Source organism: Myotis yumanensis, unplaced genomic scaffold, assembly GCF_028538775.1.
Source record: "Myotis yumanensis isolate MYYU_CA2020_CCGP unplaced genomic scaffold, mMyoYum1.0.hap1 SCAF_14, whole genome shotgun sequence".
Lineage (NCBI taxonomy): Eukaryota > Metazoa > Chordata > Mammalia > Chiroptera > Vespertilionidae > Myotis > Myotis yumanensis.
Genome location: NW_027223765.1, coordinates 370,420 through 390,059, shown reverse-complemented (window position 1 = coordinate 390,059; position 19,640 = coordinate 370,420). Strand labels below are relative to the sequence as shown.

At 41.4% G+C, this 19,640-nt stretch overlaps 1 protein-coding gene across 1 annotated transcript in view; it reads left to right on the top strand.

The window, feature by feature from the left end:
- The window catches only part of SETD2 (SET domain containing 2, histone lysine methyltransferase), a 79,271-nt gene that overhangs the window by 5,635 nt on the left and 53,996 nt on the right, over nt 1–19,640 (top strand). The window contains exons 2-3 of the mRNA XM_070391130.1: nt 12,183–12,198; nt 14,596–18,941. Of these exons, the coding sequence (XP_070247231.1) occupies nt 12,183–12,198; nt 14,596–18,941 (4,362 nt within the window). The remainder of the gene's footprint in view (nt 1–12,182; nt 12,199–14,595; nt 18,942–19,640) is intronic.

The window sequence follows — 19,640 nt, the reverse complement described above, 5'->3', positions numbered from 1 at the left end:
TTAATCTATTCCCCCTTTTAAGAAATGAAATTCATTATGATTTACTCTTTAACGGATAGAATAGTTTTTCTTGACCCTGATATTCAGCGTTCCATGAGCATTGTCAGTTTTTGCAGAGGAGCTAGAGTAGTCATATTCTGGGTGGCAAAACATGACTCGACTGGGCTACAGAATCAGAAGTTGACCAGCTTCGTCATTTTTTAAAATTCTTTCAGAGTACTGTTGAGTACCTTATTTTGTAATGCACTAGGTAATTATTAGGACCCTGAGAGATTATTTATATGGGAAACCAAACCATTTATACCCAGAGTCACTGAAAATCAGCTTTAGAATTCTTTTTCTTTCTGAGATTCATTCTTTAGGAAAGAAAAACACTTTTTTTAAAATTTTTTATTTTTTTATTATTTTTTTTAAATATATTTTATTGATTTTTTACAGAGAGGAAAGGAGAGAGATAGAGAGTTAGAAACATCGATGAGAGAGAAACATCGACCAGCTGCCTCCTGCACATCTCCTGCTGGGGATGCGCCCGCAACCCAGATACATGCCCTTGACCGGAATCGAACCTGCGACCCTTCAGACCGCAGGCCGATGCTCTATCCACTGAGCCAAACCGGTTTCGGCGAAAAACACCTTTTATTTTGAAAAAATTTCAAACTTGCAGGAAAGTTGCAAGAATAGTGTAGTGAATTCCCATATACTTTTTGTCTAGATTAACAAGTAATTGAAAATTTGCTACATTTGCTTTATTTTCCTATATAAAAGACATATATACGTTTGTTTCTTTTTGGTTAAACTATTTGAGAGTATAAATTGCAAACATGACTCTTCATCCCTGAATATTTCATAGTATTAACTAAGAACAGTCATTCTCTTAGATAACTAATATACAGTAATCAAATTCATACAAGTTAACATTCGGTTACCTTATACTAGTATATAGTTCATATTTAAGTTTTGCCTATTGTTCCAATAGTGTCTTTCTTTCTCTTTTTCAATAGTGTCTTTTAATTTTAGTCTAGGATTACGTATTTCACTTAATTGTCATGTTTCTTAGTCTTTTTTTCTTTAATATCTGAATATAGAGCTTTAAATTCAAGTTCTAGGAGGTACTTTGCTATGATCTTTTTGTACTAACTTTAAGTGTGATATTTTAGAAACAGCGATGTCTGACACTATGTTTAAAATGGTTTCTTTTATTTTTTTTGTTAATTCTCGTCCAAGGATATTTTTCCCCCATTGATTTTTAGAGCGAGTGGAAGGGAGAGAGGAAGAGAGAGAGAAACTTCAGTGTGAGAGAGGCACATTGACTGGTTGCCTCCTGCACACGGATGAGGCTGGGAGTGAGCCTGCTTCGGAGATACGAGCCCTGGACTGGGAATTGAACCTGGGATCCCTCAGTCCGCAGGCCGATGTTCTAGCCACTGAGGACAGCTGGCCACGGCGAAATGGTTTCTTTTTTAAATCACTAAAACAACAAATGCTTGTTGCAAAAGGGTAAGAAAGTACAGGTGTTTATAGAGAAAAAAGGTAAAAATCTACCCGTAACATCTCTTCCCTGCTCCACCTCTCCAGACGGTTCCTCTTGTTGATTTGTGTGGATAAGGAGACGATTCTACCAGGACTGATGTTTGTTTTCATGTAAATGGAGTCCTACTACTATACACACCGCTTTCTTCTACTGATGGTATCATGTTTGCATTTACATATAAGATGTGCTCATCGTTTTTTTAATAGGCACTATACTATCCTATGGATTTACTATATTGTTTTATTTTCTTAAGGTGTCTGGTTATCATGTTAAGCAGTTTAAAAGGGCCTTATGACATGTTGTGCTATGTGGAAGGTGTCTCCTTTCAAATCTGTTTCCCCCTGGGGTGAGTATGTCTGGTAATTTATGATAGTGCTTTGACGATTTTATTTAGAGTTTGACTCCTATACCGTTTTCTTTTTTCAAAAAAGTGTACTTTATTGTCCATACTTAATGTTTGCCATGGTGCTGATGGATTAAAGAATTTTCATTCTGCCCTACTTTGATTAGTTGCTTAGTTACTTTATTTTTAATATATTTTTATTGATTTCAGAGAGGGAGGGAGAGGGAGAGAGATAGAGATAGAGATAGAGATAGAAACACAATGATGAGAGAGAACCATTGATTGGCTGCCTCCTGCACGCCCCACACTGGGGGTTGAGCCCAAACCCAGGCACATGCCCTGACTGGGAATTGAACCATGACCTCCTGTCCTAGTTCATAGGTCAACGCTCAGCCACTGAGCCACGCTGGTCAGGCAGTTGCTTGGTTATTTTAAAGAGAAAACTTAAGGCATTTAAGTGCAGTTTCTTGAAAATGGTTGGTTTGAAATTGGCCGACACATTGGCCAACTGAACACTCAGTAGGTTTGTTGTTTTTAATAATTGGATTTATATTCGACAGTCTGCTTCCATGGATTCCAACGAGAGACAATCACTACCTTGTGTAGATTTTGGTTATTGTATGCTAATAAAACGTTGTTTGTATTTGTACCCCTCGCTTTGGAATTCATGTATAATGTACTTTATGTTGAATTTGGTAGCCTCCCCTTCTTAAAAATTTAATTATTATTTTTTAATCCTCACCTGAGGATATTTTTTCATTGATTTTTAGAGAGAGTGGAAGAGAGGGAAAGACAGAGAAATATCGATGTGAGAGAAACACATCGAGTGGTTGTCGCATGCACGTGCCATGAGGAAGGACCCTGCGACCGAGGTACGTGCCCTTGACCAGAATTGAACCTGGGACCCTTCAGGCCCCAGACCGATGCTCTATCCACTGAGCCGAACTGGCTAGGGCCTTTTTTTTTTTAATCAAGCTAACAATTACTTTAGTCTTTTCCAACTGAGCATATACATTGGCCATTAGATGGAGGTTTAAAATTGGTCTGAATTAGATAGATGCTTTTTATTTTAGAATGCTTTTTCTGTCAGATGCTAACATCTCACAAGTGAAAATATCCTTGGGAGGGTGTGTGGGTGTTGGTATGAGTGATATTGCTGGCAGGCTGGAGGAGGTCTGGGAGCTTGCTGTGGGCTGGCCAGAACCTGGAGCAACTCTGCTTTCCGACTAGAGCTGTTCTTGCCACTCACTTCTGCCAAGTGTAGTGAGGGTCTCTCTGGGAGGGTTGTATAGTAATCACCAATATTTGCTTTAGTGACTTGTATTTTGAGTCTCTTGTCTGATATTTAGCCTCTTGGTGAATAGTTATTTATTTTTTGGTGAATAATTATTCATGACATACTCTACTTTAGTTGACAGATGATGCATGTCAGGTTTAAAATTTTTATGAATTTTGTGTTAATGTAAAGTAGAGCTAACATTTTGTATAAATTATGTAGATAGCTGCACAAACCCTTTAAAAATGATTTGAGAGAGAGAGAGAGAAAGAAAGAAGGGAGAGAGAGAGGGAGGGAGGGAGGGAGGGAGGGAAGGAGGAAGGAAGGAAGGAAGGAAGGAAGGAAGGAAGGAAGGAAGGAAGGAAGGAAGGAAGGAAAAGAAGAAAGAGAAATGTTGATTGGTTGCCGCCCATGTGCACTCTACCTGGGGATTGAACCTGCAGCCTTTTCAATCTGTGAGACAATGTTCCAACCAACTGACACACCCAGCCAGGGCTGCAAAAACCCTGCATATTGAAATCCATTTATTCTGACCTTGAGCACACACAAAGGCTTTCTAAAATTGCCTGGTTAAAAAATGTAACTCTTCCATTAACTTACCAACTCTAGACCAGAGTAACTATCTCAACTCTATAACATAAGCTGCATGTTTTATGTACTACTTCTGTGGTGGAAATAACGTTATGAAGACTCAAGTCAACTGGAACATTTACTAAGCATGCACTACTATGTCCCCAGCTGCTAGTTACTGGGATTCCTCCATTTAAAAGAATAAGTCTCTACTGTATCAGGTGTTCATCATGGTCTTTGGATTTTCTAGGAGATGGGACTACAAAATCCCTCAGGTCCTAGCAACAGAACCAAACAAGTCCAAACCTTGTGAAGGAATGGGTAAATGGTTATACAGGCTCTAATTCACTGTTAGCTCTTCTTTATGCTTTGTATTAGTAACCACCTGAAGTATCTTAAAAGTTGGAGAATTATAAAAATACACCTGCTTGCAAACACATTTAAAACATTTTTTATATGGAAAAAGTAGTAATGATGAAAATAAGAATTCATAGACAATCTGTATATGTCACAGAAACACACATAGCTATCAGTGTTTGCAGCTAGCATATGCCCAGCTCACAGCCAGGTTCCAGCTTGTGCCCCAACTTTATATCCTCTGACACCGAGCTTACCTTCTCCAATAATGAAGAAAAGTAGTCAAAAGAAGGTGAGCACCAGCTATCTCTTGGTGGTCTCCTTGTTTCTCCAATGCGTACAAGCAGTGCTGTGATTGGGGAAACGCTGGTTTTATATTCAACTACCATTGGTTGTTTCAATGTTGACATTCTTCCTTAATAAACTGCTGTTGGTCTGCTGTCATAATTGTGACAATAAAGTTTTGTTTTTACTTTTTTTAAAAAAAAATATATTTTATTGATTTTTTACAGAAAGGAAGGGAGAGAGATAGAGAGTCAGAAACATCGATGAGAGAGAAACATCGACCAGCTGCCTCCTGCACACCTCCTACTGGGGATGTGCCCGCAACCCAGGTACATGCCCTTGACCGGAATCGAACCCGGGACCCTTCAGTCCGCAGGCCGATGCTCTATCCACTGAGCCAAACCGGTTTCGGCTTGTTTTTACTTTTTAATGGACATGGTAAACTTAAGCTTAAAGAGTATGCCTGTTATACTTAACCTTGGGGAAAACTTCAGGAGTTCATTTTCACCAATTTCTAACAAAATATTTAATTCTACCTCAATGAGATTTATCTGTTTACTGTAGATAATTTGCCTTCTGTGGAGAGGGGCAATGTTTATTTTATGCCTTTCTCAGGTCACACACTACTGTGCTGCTGCTTGCGCTACTTTTGTCTTGCTTCGGTGCAAACTGTCCAGGTGGTGAGGTAGTCCCAGTCCACGGTGATCATAGTGTTAGGTTAGGTGGCTCAGGAGGCGGCGCAAGAAATAGAGAGTCCAGTGAATCAGAAAAGAAAGGAAAGGAAAATAGGACTTGAAGTCATGGTTTCTGGACAGACAGACAGGGCTCCCATGAGCAATAATGACCATGTTTGTGGGAGCATAAGATGCCCAAGAGCTATCGTTCCTCACTGCTAACACTAGGGAATCCAGGTGGTTGTGGATTCACAAGAGGTTATGCAATTATGGTTCCTTTGAAGTGAGAAATTTCCGTGTAACTTGCGTGGATGATTTCTCTACTTAAAGAATTGTTTGGGAAAATGGGACCATTCTTCTCTAGCCTAAGTCGTACAACATTAAGACGTTAACGTAATGATTCTCTGATTCAGAAATTTGCATTATTCACAGTTAATTGTTAAAACCCGTGCTCATTTTACGGTACTACAGAGGCAGAACGTATACTGGTACAAGGTTGGCGAATATTTCCAAAAAGAACTTAGGTCATACTTTGAAATTTCCCTGTTAGTGAATTTTCTTATTTTTTTGTCCTCGTTAAGAGAAAGTTTGAGGAAAGTAAGTGACATTGTTCTGTTTCAGTGAAATTTCAGGTTATAGATTAAGCCTAGGTTTATTAAAGTAATTTCTTTGAGGCCATCAATGCATATATTTTGATTTTGTAAAAGGCACAATTTAGAACAGGGGTTGGCAAACTGGCTAGTTGGCAAAATCCAGCCTACCAACATGTTTCCGTACAGCCTGTGAGCTCAGTTCCCAGTCATGTATCTTGATTGTGGTGGTGGTTACGTGAATCTATATGCATGGACTAAAATTGCATAGAACACACACATACGCAGGTATGAATATGAATGCAGGTTAAAAACAATGGTGTAAACTGAATAAGATCTAGTCTGGCTAACAGAATGTGCCAATGTCAATTTCCTGGTTTTAATATTTGAGTATGGCTATATAAGATGTCACCATTGGAAGGGGGCTGGATGAGAGTACAGAGCTACTGTTTCTGTAACTTCCCGTCAATCTGTAATTATTTAAAAATAAAAAGCTTAAAAATGTATAAGCATATTGATCACTGGTAAATATCAGATTGCTGTAAAAGTTTCTAAACTTTAGTCTCAATTTATGTACTTCTGGATATGTAACAAAAGTTGGCCACCTGGCACTGGCCTGAAGACTACAGTTAAGTGTCAATAACTCCTTGTACCCTCTGTAGCTACTCCATATTTTTTGCCATTTGCAGTCTGTCTACCTGTTATCTCTCTCTCTCTCTCTTTTTTTAAAAAAATATATTTTACTGATTTTTTTACAGAGAGGAAGGGAGAGAGATAGTTAGAAACATTGATCAGCTGCCTCCTGCACACCTCCTACTGGGGATGTGCCCGCAACCAAGGTACATGCCCTTGACCAGAATCGAACCTGGGACCCTTCAGTCTGAAGGCTGACCCTCTATCCACTGAGCCAAACCTGTTAGGGCTCTACCTTTCATCTCTTATCTCTACTCCTCATTTGTTCAAAATTATTTACTGTGCACCTTATCAAGACCTGGGGATTAAAAAAAAAAAAAAAAAAAGCAAGGCTCTTACTATTTATGCTTATTTTCTTTCTTTTTAAGAAAAAATATTTTTATTGATTTCAGAGGGGAAGGGAGAAGAAGAGATAGAAACATAAGTGATGGGAGAGAACCATTGATTAGCTGCCTCCTGCACCTTCTGGGGATGGAGTCCACAACATGGGCATTTGCCCTGACCCGGAATTGGGCCATACAAAATTATCAACTTCATATTAGCCCGCTATATTTGGCCAAACATTTAATTAACTCACCCTAATGCCTTGGCAGGGCCAGACCCAGTGATGGTGCTTAAAACCCTGGATCTAGATGAGCTGAGGTAGGAGCGAAAAGAGTAGATGGAGAAGAAAGAGGAAGACAAGCAGAGACAAGTTTTGGGACTGTAACGTGAAGACATCTGGTATTATAGGAAGACCAACAGATAAGACTCAGGAGGAATAGCCAGTGAAAATGGAGAGAGAAACAGAAAGCATAGAAGAAAGGCAATAAGTAGGAAATGAAAATACTTGGGAAGGCAAGAGGGAGAGGACACTGAGCAGTGGTGAGATCATCGTCTAAGAGTGGTCAGGGAGCCTGGCCAGTGTGGCTTAGTTGGTTGAGCATCGTCCCATGCACCAGGAGTCCACCGGTTCGATCCCAGGGGGGCACATGCCTGGGCTGTGGGCTCAGTCCCTGGCAGGGGGTGTGCAGGAGTCACCTGAGCAGTGTTTCTCACCTATGTTTCTCTCTCGCTTGCTATCTCTGAAATAAATAAAAATTTAAAAAATGTTTTTATTGATTTTTAGAGAGGAAAGGAGAGGGATAGAGAGATAGAAACATCAGTGGTGAGAGAGAATCATTGATCAGCCGCCTCCTGCACGCTCCCTTCTGGGAATTGAGCCTGCAACCCGGGCATGTGCCCTCACTGGGAATCTAACAGTGCTCTCTTGGTTCCTGGGTTGACGATCAACCACTGAGCCAACCAGGAGGGCAAAACATTTTTTTTTTTTTAAAATAGTGATCAGGGAGATGGTAGTGACAGAAATTGGGGTCAGGCATCTAGGGGAGTAAGAAAGGAAATTGAGTGGCACGAGTCATAGTGTTAGTAAATGGTAGAAACAGGATTGCAACCTAGGTATCACGGAAGTTTGATGTTTTTGCCATGTCATATTACCATGCTAGTAAGCAAAGTGATTAATACTAAAGAAGATGTGCTATCATGCAGGAAATCAGGAAAGTGAGAGTAGGATGAACTGAAAAAAGGAAAATCTAAAAGAAAGCCCCTTATTAGCCTTCTCACTTGTGGCAGTTATTTACATTGTATTACAGTTACTTTGTATATCCTATGCCATATTCAAGTAAAGTGTGGAATTCCTTGTGTGTGAATTTGACCTCTTGCCTTTACAGAACTAATACTATCTTGAGAGAAAGGTAGATCCTTTTTTTAAAGTATATATTTTTATCGATTTCAGAGGAAGGGAGAGGGAGAGAGAGAGAAACATCAATGATGAGGGAGAATCATTGGTTGGCTGCCTCCTGCATGCCCCCTATTGGGGATCGAGCCCGCAACCTGGGCATGTGCCCTTGACCAGAATCAGATCTGGGACCCTTCAACCTGCAGCCGACGCTCTATCCAGAGCCAAACTGGCCAGGGTGAGAAAGGTAGATCTTAGTAACTGTTGAACAAACAGCCTTGTGATCAATGAGAGTACTGCACTTACAGTTCACAGAGTTGCCTTTGTAAAACAGCCATTGGGTAATCGGTGATTGCATGCCACAGTAGCCTTAAGCCCAGCTAACTCATGGTAGTCAGCTGGACACCTATTGCCCAATCAAAACCTTGGGCTCCTGAAGGACTAACTCTGCTTAAAAGAGCTTTGCAAACGTGCACGTGCACGACCATAAACTAAGCAGGGAACTAGGTAGATGTGATTCTTTGTGATAAAAGCTTTTCTTCTGAAGACTTTCTTTTTGACGTGCTCTTCCATATCGTTGACTGTCAGGCGTTTAAATTTAAGTCTTGAATGTTTGGCACTGTAAGTGGCCAGGTGTATAAATGTCGAAACACGCATGACTTCAGTGCAGTTCCAGCTTCTCCTTCAGGTCAGATGTGTTCATTTGTGCTTGTTGAGACCAAAGGTTTAGAAACCTAAAAAAGAAACGAACGCTAAAATGGAAGCAAACCTGAACAAATAAACAAGCTGTAAAATCCTGTTTCTCGCCTCATGGGGAAGGTCATCACTTAGTCCTTGAGAAGGGAAGGGCTCCGCGTACTGGCTGTGCCTCTGCTGGGATGCGTTCTGTGTGACTGACCAGTGCGGTCTTCGGTGGCACTGGTGCCTGCCTTTCGTTACCAACCAGTTCTCCTGTCTTCGCTCTGAGTTCTGCCTCTTCACAGTTCCCTTCGGCAATTTCATATTGTCATGGGGTCTAGTTTTATGTAGTTTATTCTCATCGGTGAGTATGAATTTAGAAAGATCTGACTCCTTTCTTCCAGCGTGCTCAGAGTCTGTGAGGTGGGCACTGCACTGCCCTTTTCTGTCCTTTTCTGTCCCGTTTCAGACACCACTGCTAACCCGGCCCTGACGCTGTTTGTTTGTTTGTAATTTGCCTTTTCTTTATTAACATGAAATGCCCTTAGGATGAAACACTTGATATTTTCTCCAAATTTTCGATGTGCTTATACCCTTTTTATTATAAACTTTTTATTTTATTATCAAGTTATGGGCTATGTCTTGCCATCTCTGTCTAGCAGTTGTCTGATTTCTGAAATGCACCCTCCCCCCAGCCAATTCCACACGTACAATGTCTCTTCAGCCCTTTGACCGTGTGATTACTTTCTTCACAGTTTGTCAGGATTTTCTCTTCATTTGCTTGTTGAGGCTGGGGAAGGGTCCGTCTCCTCAGATCTCCAGCACTTCCTGTGTAGGGCCCATGCAGACAGCATGGGTGCTCTCGAGTGCCCACTGAGAGGGGAGCAGAGACACAGATGGCACTGCAAGTGTTTGGGAAACTCCACAGTGTACGGATTTAAATCAGATCTAGTGCCATGGGTTGTGAGACACATGAGTTTATGAATCACTAAGAGGAAAAACACTGCCACCTCCTCGGTGATGCTGGTGCTGGTGCGATGCATCTGCAAGGTGTGACGTGCGGAAACGCACACCACGGCTCGGATGAAATGCAGCCGTTTCATCTCGGCTGTGAGTGATGCCTTGAAGACTACAGGTATTTATATATATTCAGAGAGGAAGGGAGAGGGAGAGAGAGAGAGAGAAACATTGATTGGCTGCCTCCTGCACACCCTCTCCTGGGGATGGAGGCTGCAACTCAGGCAAATGCCCTTGATCGGAATCGAACCCGGGACCCTTCAGTCCGCAGGCTGACGCTCTAACCACTGAGCAAAACCAGCCAGGGCACGGCTGTGAAATTTTGAGTCGTTTCTATGGAGTAGAAAAAAGTGTTTAGCCTAGGCACTGCTTCAGGTTTCATTACTAAGTAGTTTTTTTTTTTTTTACCCTTTTTTACTTGGTTTTGTATGGCTACCTTAGACGCTGGTGAATGAACTGAATTATGGTGGCGTTAGGCCTACATTTGGGAAAAGGTTTTTTTGTACATTTCTTTTAAGGGCCATTTAAAACAGATTATTATATATATGTATTCCAGTCTTGCAACATAGCCTACAGCAAGCATGTCAAACTCAAAGGCTAACATGGGCCAAATAAACAAGGTTTAAGTTTATGTGGGCCACAAAAAACCCCAAAAGCTTCAATTTTCCTAGAAATGTAGGTTTATTTCAATAGAGACATGCTGAATACAAAGGACTGAAATAAATGAGTCATCGTTAACATAAAATAATAGGACATTTTAATAAAAATGAATATTTTTTCTTGAACATTAACTTACCAGACACTGAATAACTGCACAAATGAATCAGCGTAACGCTAATAAACCTATTTTTCTTGTTCTCCGAAAGCGAAATATTTCCTGTTGTGCACACCAAACAAGTGAGGTCAAGACTAATGACATTGGTTGTCCATTCCTTTATGGCCATCGGCTGCTAAAAGATTCGTTGCTGGTATTAGTGGGGAGAAATGGTGCGCCTGTGTGTAAGGCAAATGAGTGCAACACGATTGTAGTCATCAGTCATTAGCAAATGTTGTAGTTCATTATTAATAATGATGTATAACAGGATATTGTAAAAATTAAGTTACAAAATTCTGATTAAAATGTTTCTTACTGTTATATTGGCTGGGCTGCAAAAATACTTGTTGTGGGCCGCAGTGGCTGGAGCCACCTGCTTAGCATATAAACCTGGCTGTCGGTCTTATGTCCTTTGTAGCTCTCCTCTCCCCGCATGCCCTTGGGTACGTGTGCACACCAGACCTTTGGCTCTGGATTCCTGAGTCATTGTGGTTACCTTCGTTGGACACACTGGGAACTGGGAGCTCAGAGAGAGGCGTGCTGTGATGTGCAGCAGAGGGGTAGACCTTGCCCTCAGCGAGAAACTATTGAATATACACCGAAGAGGCTTGAGAACCATGACCCATAAGACTTACCAAATACGTTTCTCCTCAGGAGAAGCCTGGCCTCTGGACCTGGCCACTGCCTCCTCCTTCACCTGACTAAGGGCTTCTTCCTGCTTTACGCTTACACCTGCTAATAGGAGTTATTAGGGTCTATTTGCACATGAATAGTTTTATGTTTTAATCTCTGTACCTTTGCCCAGTCTTCCTACAAATAAATTTTTCAAAAATTTACATTTTTTTTTAGGGAGGATTCTTTGTATTCCTGTCCTTTCACTAAACTTATTCTTTTTAGTCCTCACCCAAGGATTTGCTTTTCCTGATTGAGAGAGAGAGAGAGAGAGAGAGAGAAAGAAACATTGATGTGAGAGAAACACCAATTGGTTGTCTGACCGGGAATTGAACCCACAACCCACAACCTTTTGCACGGATGCTGCTCCAGGCGGCTGAGCCACCCGCTGGGCCTTATCTTACTCTTTGCTTTGCACTGAGCATATTTCTATCCTTGTACCTACTTTTATAACAAAATTATATTTTGTATGTATAGCTATAAGCTTTTTAAGGGCAGGGGACTCAGCTTTATTCACCTTTTTTGTTGTTAATCCTCACCGAGGATATTTTTCCATTGAAAATGGAAGGGAGGGGGGAGACAGAGAGAGAAACACTGATGTGAGACACACGCATCAGTTGGTTGCCTCCTGCCTGTACCCTGACCAAGGCTGGGGATTGAGCCTGCCACCGAGGTAAGTGCCCGTGACTGCAATTGAACCGTCGACCCTTCAGTCCATGGGCCAGTGCTCTATCCAGGGCAGCTTTTTTCACCTTTTATTTCTAGCACCTAGCATAGAAAACAAATATTTGCTATGTTAAAAGGTACCCGAGGCCATGAAGGAATGGATAGTTCGTATAGAATATACTGTAGGTTGTACGTATCCTAAGTTTTAATTAAAAAAAACAACTTTCATTTCAATTGGTTTTAAGTATTTATGATTTCTTTTTATTCTTTTGCATGCTTTCTTGGCTGGATGACAATAGAGAAGAAGAAAATGAGGTAAGTATAATTTAACTAGTTATTTAGTAATTGTGGAATTGAAACCATTTAAAATTTTGCTATTTGGAATGTGAAATGAAGTAATGGTTTTTGTTTAATTTTGGTTTTGGATCCATAGTAACTTATTCTAGAGAGGGCCGTTATATATATCAAGGAAATGGTTTTTAAATTTTAGCACTTCCAGAGCTTTAGGCAAGATAAAGGAAGCCAGCAGCTCTGGGGAGTTCCTTTTCTTTTTCAAAAAAATATGTTACTGACTTTTAAAGAAGAAGGGAGAGGAAGGAGGGAGAGAGAAACATCGATCAGTTATTTCTCTCACACCCTCTTCTGGGGATCAAGCCTGAAACCCAGGCATGTGCCCGACCAGGAATTGAACCGGTGTCCTCCGAGCGCACGGGTTGACTCTCCACCACTGAGCCACGCCCGCCAGGCTAGAGGCCGCTTCTCACCTTGTTTTCACAGACTGAGCTTCCAGGGAAGATTTATTTTGAAAAGTGGAATCTGTTTTTATAAGTACTTAAGTGCTGCTCTGTGGGAATGCATGTGAAGATACCTTTCCACTTGAATGGCCACTGTATAATTTCGAAAGCTGGTTTTAGATTTTACTACGTTGGGGGGAAAGCTATTCTCTTAAACAGCCAGAGTTGATAAGAGAACATCTACTAGAAGAATGCTGCAGATGGCAACGGTCCATCTTTAATTCAGGCTTGGGTCTGTTGTCAATTTTTCTGAAGTTCTGGGCTACACCGTAGGTTATGCCTTTAACTTTCCTTTGGTGGTTTGGCTAATAATGGAGGGAGAAGTCTTCTTTTAAAAAAAATATATTTTATTGATGTTTTACAGAGAGGAAGGGAGAGGAATAGAGAGTTAGAAACATCAATGAGGGAGAAACGTCTATCAGCCGCCTCCTGCACACTCCCTGCTGGGGATGTGCCTGCAACCAAGGTACATGCCCTTGACCAGAATCGAACCTGGGACCCTTCAGTCTGCAGGCCGATGCTCTATCCACTGAGCCAAACTGGTCAGGGCGGGAGAAGTCTTCTTAACACTCCGGTGTGGGGTGAATTTCCCGCCAAAATATAAGATGGCGCGGGCAATTATTTAGGTTTCCCGCGCAAAATCAGGGATTTTTATGATACCTATTACCCCAATGGGTATGAAACGGTTCGCATACGCAGGTAGGTATCTTTGTGAACGGCAAACAAACAAATATTTGGTAATACGCAGTTACAATCGGCCCGAGTTTACACGTTTCCCGCACTCCACCGCAAATCTATATGAACCGAGTTAAGACGGCTCCCGCGGAGTACGCGCAATTCACGCGAGCCGACTTAACTCGTTTCCCCCACTCCAAGTGTTAAATTATATTTGTAGTTGCCCCTCATATAGTAGGATCAGACTGCACATCAGCGTGGCCTGATGGGTTGGGCCTAGGCAGAGAGAGTGATAGTGTGCCAAGGCAGAGAAGGCAGAGAGGCCTCAGACTTCATCTGTACAGTGAGTGAGATGGGAGGCTTTGGTTGTGGAACATAGGTGGGTACTTGGGGCTTTATTATTTTCCAAATTTTGGAGTATGTTTTTAATTTTTAAAAATACTAAAGTACTCCTCGTGCACTGCTGGTGGGAATGCAGACTGGTGCAGCCACTGTGGGGAACAGTATGGAGTTTTCTCAAAAAAAAAAACCTAAAAATGGAACTCCCATTTGACCCAGTAATCCCACTTCTAGCAATATATCCCAAGAAACTAGAAACACCAATCAGAAAGGATATATGCATCCCTATGTTCATAGCAGCACAATTTACCATAGCTAAGATTTGGAAACAGCCTAAATGCCCATCAGCAGATGAGTGGATCAGAAAACTGTGGTACATCTACACAATGGAATACTACGCTGCTGTAAAAAAGAAGGAGTTCTTACCATTTGCAACAGCCTGGATGGACCTGGAGAGCATTATGCTAAGTGAAATAAGTCAGTCAGAGAAAGATAAATATCACATGATCTCACTTATTTGTGGAATATAATGAATAACATAAACTGATGAACAAAAACAGATCCAGAGACAGAGAAGCAGCGATCAGACAGTCAAACCTCAGAGGGAAGGTGGGGGAGGGTTGGGGGTAAGAGGGAGAGAGCAACCAAAGGACTTGTATGCATGCATATACGCCTGACCAATGGACACAGACATGGGGGGAGGGGGGGGGAGATAAGGACACATACGTAATACCTTAATCAATAAAGCCAATAAAGAAAAAAAATACTAAAGTACTTATTGAAAGTTATACTGTTTGTCATTAAAAAACAAAAGACTTAATTCCCCTGATGTTTAAAACTGTGATGATAGCCATTTGAAAGTAACTTTGTTGTAGTAGTAACTGCTTGTTTTGTTCATTTCTAGGCAAAGATTGAAAATGTGCAGAAAACAGGTTTCATCAAAGGACCGGTGTTCAAAGGTGTTGCTTCTAGTCGGTTTTTGCCCAAAGGCACCAAGACAAAAGTTAATTTGGAGGAACAGGGACGACAGAAGGTGTCATTCAGCTTCAGCCTTACAAAGAAAACTTTGCCAAACAGGTTTCTGACTGCACTTGGCAATGACAAGCAAAGTGATACTCCAACCTCCCCAGCTGTACCTCTTCAAGTAGACTTGACCCCTAAAATTAAAATGGATGTTGGCGAGACCTTATCTACTGCAGAAGACTCTTCCCCACCAAAATCAAGGGTAGAATTGGGAAAAATTCATTTTAAGAAACATCTGCTTCATGTAACATCCAGGCCACTGCTAGCTGCGACCACACCAGTGACATCACCTCCGCCCACAGTACCGTTACCAGCAGTCATAGCAGAATCAACAACTGTAGACTCACCGCCTTCATCTCCACCTCCTCCACCTCCTCCACCTCCCCAAGCCACAGTACCCTCACCACCAGCACCAATAACAGAGCCAGTGGCCTTGCCACATGCACCAATAATGGTTCTGATGACAGCACCGGTAGATTTAACAGTTAGAGCCTTGAAGGAACCACCAGTTACAATTGAACCGGAATCTTCGGAAGTGGACACTAAGCAGGACACTGTATCGAATAGTTCAGAAGAACACATAGCTCCGACTTTGAGTGAGCAAGCACATCTTCCCTCACAAAAAGAAGATTCCCATATTGGGAAGGAGGAGGAAAGTCCAGATAGTTCTAAGAGGAGTCTGAGCTCAAGAAAGACAGGTTCTAAGAAGAAACCCTCACAATCTGAAAGCACCTTTCTTGGTTCAGAATCTGATGAAGATTCTGTCCGGACTTCCTCAAGTCAGAGATCACATGATTTAAAATTTCCAGCAAGCATTGAAAAGGAAAGAGATTCAAAAAAGAGCTTAGCACCTTTAAAAAGTGAGGATTTAGGGAAATCTTCACGATCTAAAACAGAAAGAGATGATAAGTATTTTAGTTACTCAAAACTTGAAAGAGATACTCGGTATATGTCCTCTCGATGTCGATCAGAGAGAGAGCGAAGGCGAAGCAGATCTCGTTCTAGATCTGACAGAGGCTCTAGAACTAGCTTATCTTATTCCCGGTCAGAACGATCCCATTATTATGACTCTGATCGTCGCTACCGTTCCCCTTATCGAGAGAGGGCACGTTATTCTCGGCCGCATACAGATAACAGGGCACGAGAGAGTTCTGATTCCGAAGATGAGTATAAAAAGACATACTCGAGGCGCACCTCATCTCATTCCTCTTACAGAGACCCAAGGGCATCATCATCCTATTCTAAATCCGATCGGGACTGCAAAACCGAATCTCACTCAGAGATGGAGAAAAGAGGGAAGTATTCTTCAAAGCCAGAAAGAGAATCCAGAAGGACTTCAGAAAATGAAGCAATGAAAAGGTGTTGTTCTCCCCTTAATGAACTGGGATTCCGACGGGGGTCATCATATTCCAAGCACGAAAACAGTGCTTCCCGTTATAAATCTGCTCCTTCAAAATCTATATCCAAATCTGATAAATCAAAAAATTCTTTCTGTTGTGCAGAATTAACTGAGGAAATCAAACACACTCATTCGTTTAGTTTACAGACTCATTGTTCAAAGGGTAGTGAAGTCAGAGTGATTAGTAAACTTCCTGAAAGAGAAAAGACGGGATCTCCTCCTCTATCAAATCGATTAAATGATTCACCAGCTTTTAAAAAGCTAGAAGAATCGCCTATTTTTAAATCTGAATTTATAGGACATGATAGCCATGATAGTATTAAGGAATTAGATTCTTTACCTAAAGTGAAGAATGATCAGTTAAGAAGTTACTGTCCCATGGAATTAAATATAAATGGATCTCCTGATGCAGAATCTGATTTGGTAACATTTTGCACTTCTAAAACTGACACTGTCTTGATGTCTTCTGATGACAGTGTGACTGGATCGGAGGTATCCTCTTTGGTCAAAGCATGTGTGCTTTCATCAAATGGATTTCAGAACATTGACAGTTGTAAAGAAAAAGACTTGGACGATATTTGCATGCAGTATAGTAAGGCAGAAAGCCCATTTAGAGAAACAGAACCTCCGGTGTCACCACACCAAGATAAACTCATGTCTTCGCCTGTTATGACTGTAGATTACTGCAAAACAGTAGTTAAAGAACCAGTTGATATGAGAGTTTCTAGCTGTAAAACCAAAGATTCAGATGTGTATTGTGCTTCAAATGACAACAACCCTTCTTTGTGTCATTCTGCAGCTGAAGATACTGAGCCTCCAGTTAGGAAGATTTCTTCAAATAGCTTTATGAACGTGCATTTGAAATCAAAAACAGTTATATGTGATAATAGAAGTCTGACAGATCAGCACTCAAAATTTGCATGTAAGGAATATAAGAGTGTTGGTAGTGCTAGTTCGGCTTCTGTTAATCATTTTGATGATTTATATCAACCTATAGAGAGTTCAGGCATTGCTTCATCTCTTCAGAGTCTTCCACCAGGAATAACAGTGGACAGTTTAGCTCTCTTGCAGTGTGGAGAGAACACATCTCCAGTTTTGGGTGCTGTTCTGAAGAGTAAAAGCACAGAGTTTGCAAAGCATGGAGAAAAAGAAATGCTAGAAGTAGGCAGTGGCCTTCCTGCTTTAGGTAGGGGGGTTGCTTCCTGGGAAAACAGGCATAATAATGGGTTATCTGGGAAATGTCTGCATGAGGCTCAAGAAGAAGGGAATAGCATGTTGCCTGACAAAAGAGGAAGACCAGAAATCTCTTTAGATGAAGAAGGAAGAAGAGGACATGAACACACTTCTGATGATTCAGAAGTTGTATTTTCTTCTTGTGAGTTGAATTTAACCACGGAAGACAGCGAGTATATGACATACACCTTAAAGTGTGACAGTAGTGGTCATGCCTCAGAGATCGTGTCTACTGTTCACGAAGAGTATTCTGGTTCCTCTGAAAGTTCAAGTGATGAAAGCGATTCGGAAGAGACAGATTCTGACGACAGCAGTCTTCCCAGGAACCGTCTTCAGTCGGTGGTGGTTGTGCCAAAGAATTCGACTTTGCCGATGGAAGAAACCAGTCCGTGTTCTTCTCGGAGCAGTCACAGTTACAGACACTATTCTGACCACTGGGAAGATGAGAGATTGGAGCCAAGGAGGCATTCATATGAGGAAAAATTTGAGAGCATAGCAAGTAAAGCCTGTCCTCAAACGGAGAAGTTCTTCCTTCATAAAGGAACAGAGAAGAGTTCAGAAATGTGTTTCACTCAGATGAGCAGAAAACAGATAGACAACCACCTGACTGAAATTGCTCACCCTCAGAGTGACGGAGTTGATAGTACAAGTCATTCTGATGTAAAGTCGGACCCTGGAGGTCATCCAGGTTTTGAAGAAACACTGAGAGCCAAAATAGCTGCCAGGCAAGAGGAGCTGCCACTTTATTCTTCTGATGATTTTGAAGATGTTCAAAATAAGTGTTGGCAACAGACCCCTTTCCCTGATAGGCCAGATAGTAGACTGGGAAGAACAGAATTGAACTTCTCTTCCTCTTACGACATCTCCCGAGTGGATGGCTTCCATTCATCGGAAGAGCTCAGGAACACGGGCTGGGACTTCTCTCCACAAGAAAAGCCGACGACCACGTACCAGCAGCCGGACAGCAGCTACGGAGGCCGTGCTGGACACAAGTATCAGCAGGGCGCAGAGCCATATGCTGGGACACGGAGTTCTTGGCAAGGCAATGGCTACTGGGACCCCAGGTCAGCAGGTAGACCTCCTGGAACTGGGGTTGTGTATGATCGAGTTCAAGGTCAGGTACCAGATTCCTTAACAGATGATCGTGAAGAGGAAGAGAATTGGGACCCTCGGGTAGGATCGCAGTTTTCAAGCCAGTCCGGTAAATTTTTTGTATCCCTTCAGCAGGACAAGGGGTCAGTGCAAGCACCTGAAATAAGCAGCAATTCCATTAAGGACTCATTAGTCATAAATGACAAGAAAGCTCTTTCAAAAAACTTAGAAAAAAGTGATATGAAAGATAGAGGGCCTCCTAAAAAAAGGAGGCAGGAATTGGAGAGTGATTCTGAAAGTGATGGTGAGCTTCAGGACAGAAAGAAGGTGCGAGTGGAGGCACAGCTGTGTGAGACGGCAGCGCCCCCAGGCTCGGCGCTGGCAGGGCCTTCCTGTGTCATGGAGGACTTCAGAGACCCCCAGCGATGGAAGGAATGCGCCAAGCAGGGGAAGATGCCTTGTTACTTTGATCTGATTGAAGAAAATGTTTATTTAACAGAAAGGTAAACATCATTAATAATCTGACAGATTTTAACATTTTTAAAACATTAGTTTTCAACAATTCAGAATATATGACCTTCATTGTAGGAAATGTAATTGCATGATAAAATATAAATAGAAAAGTCTAAAACGTAGATTTTTAACGTGTATTTACTTATTTAGATGCCCCCCACCCCGGAGGGGTGTCTCATTACCTTATAGTTCTAGAAGTATAATTTAGGCCAGCCAATTTTTTAAAAATTCCTTTTACATGTGAAACTGGCAGAAAATGAAACCCAAGTCGCACTAAAATAGTCTACTCTTAGAGAAGTAAAAAGTAGTTAGTTTCGATTTTTTCCCCTCTACTTTTCAAAAAAGTTCAGAATGAAGTATCTTTACTTTGTACAGCTGGAACTAGGATAGAATATGGGTTTGTCAGGCTTTTTAGTCTATTGTTAATAGGTTAAATTTGGCAATAGCAAAACATGTTTTAGAAATAGATGTTAAAATGGTTTGCCACAAATCCCTAACATGAAACAAGGTATAATGAGAATAGGAGTAATGAAAACATATTCCTCTACTTACTCCAGAAGTTCTCATATGCTTGCTTTCACCCCTTGCACTAATCTCATTTTCCCAATATAAATATATGCTGAATCTGCCTTTTAAAAAAAATCTGTAGTCTTCTAACTACCCACTTTCTCCTTATGGAAATTTCTCCT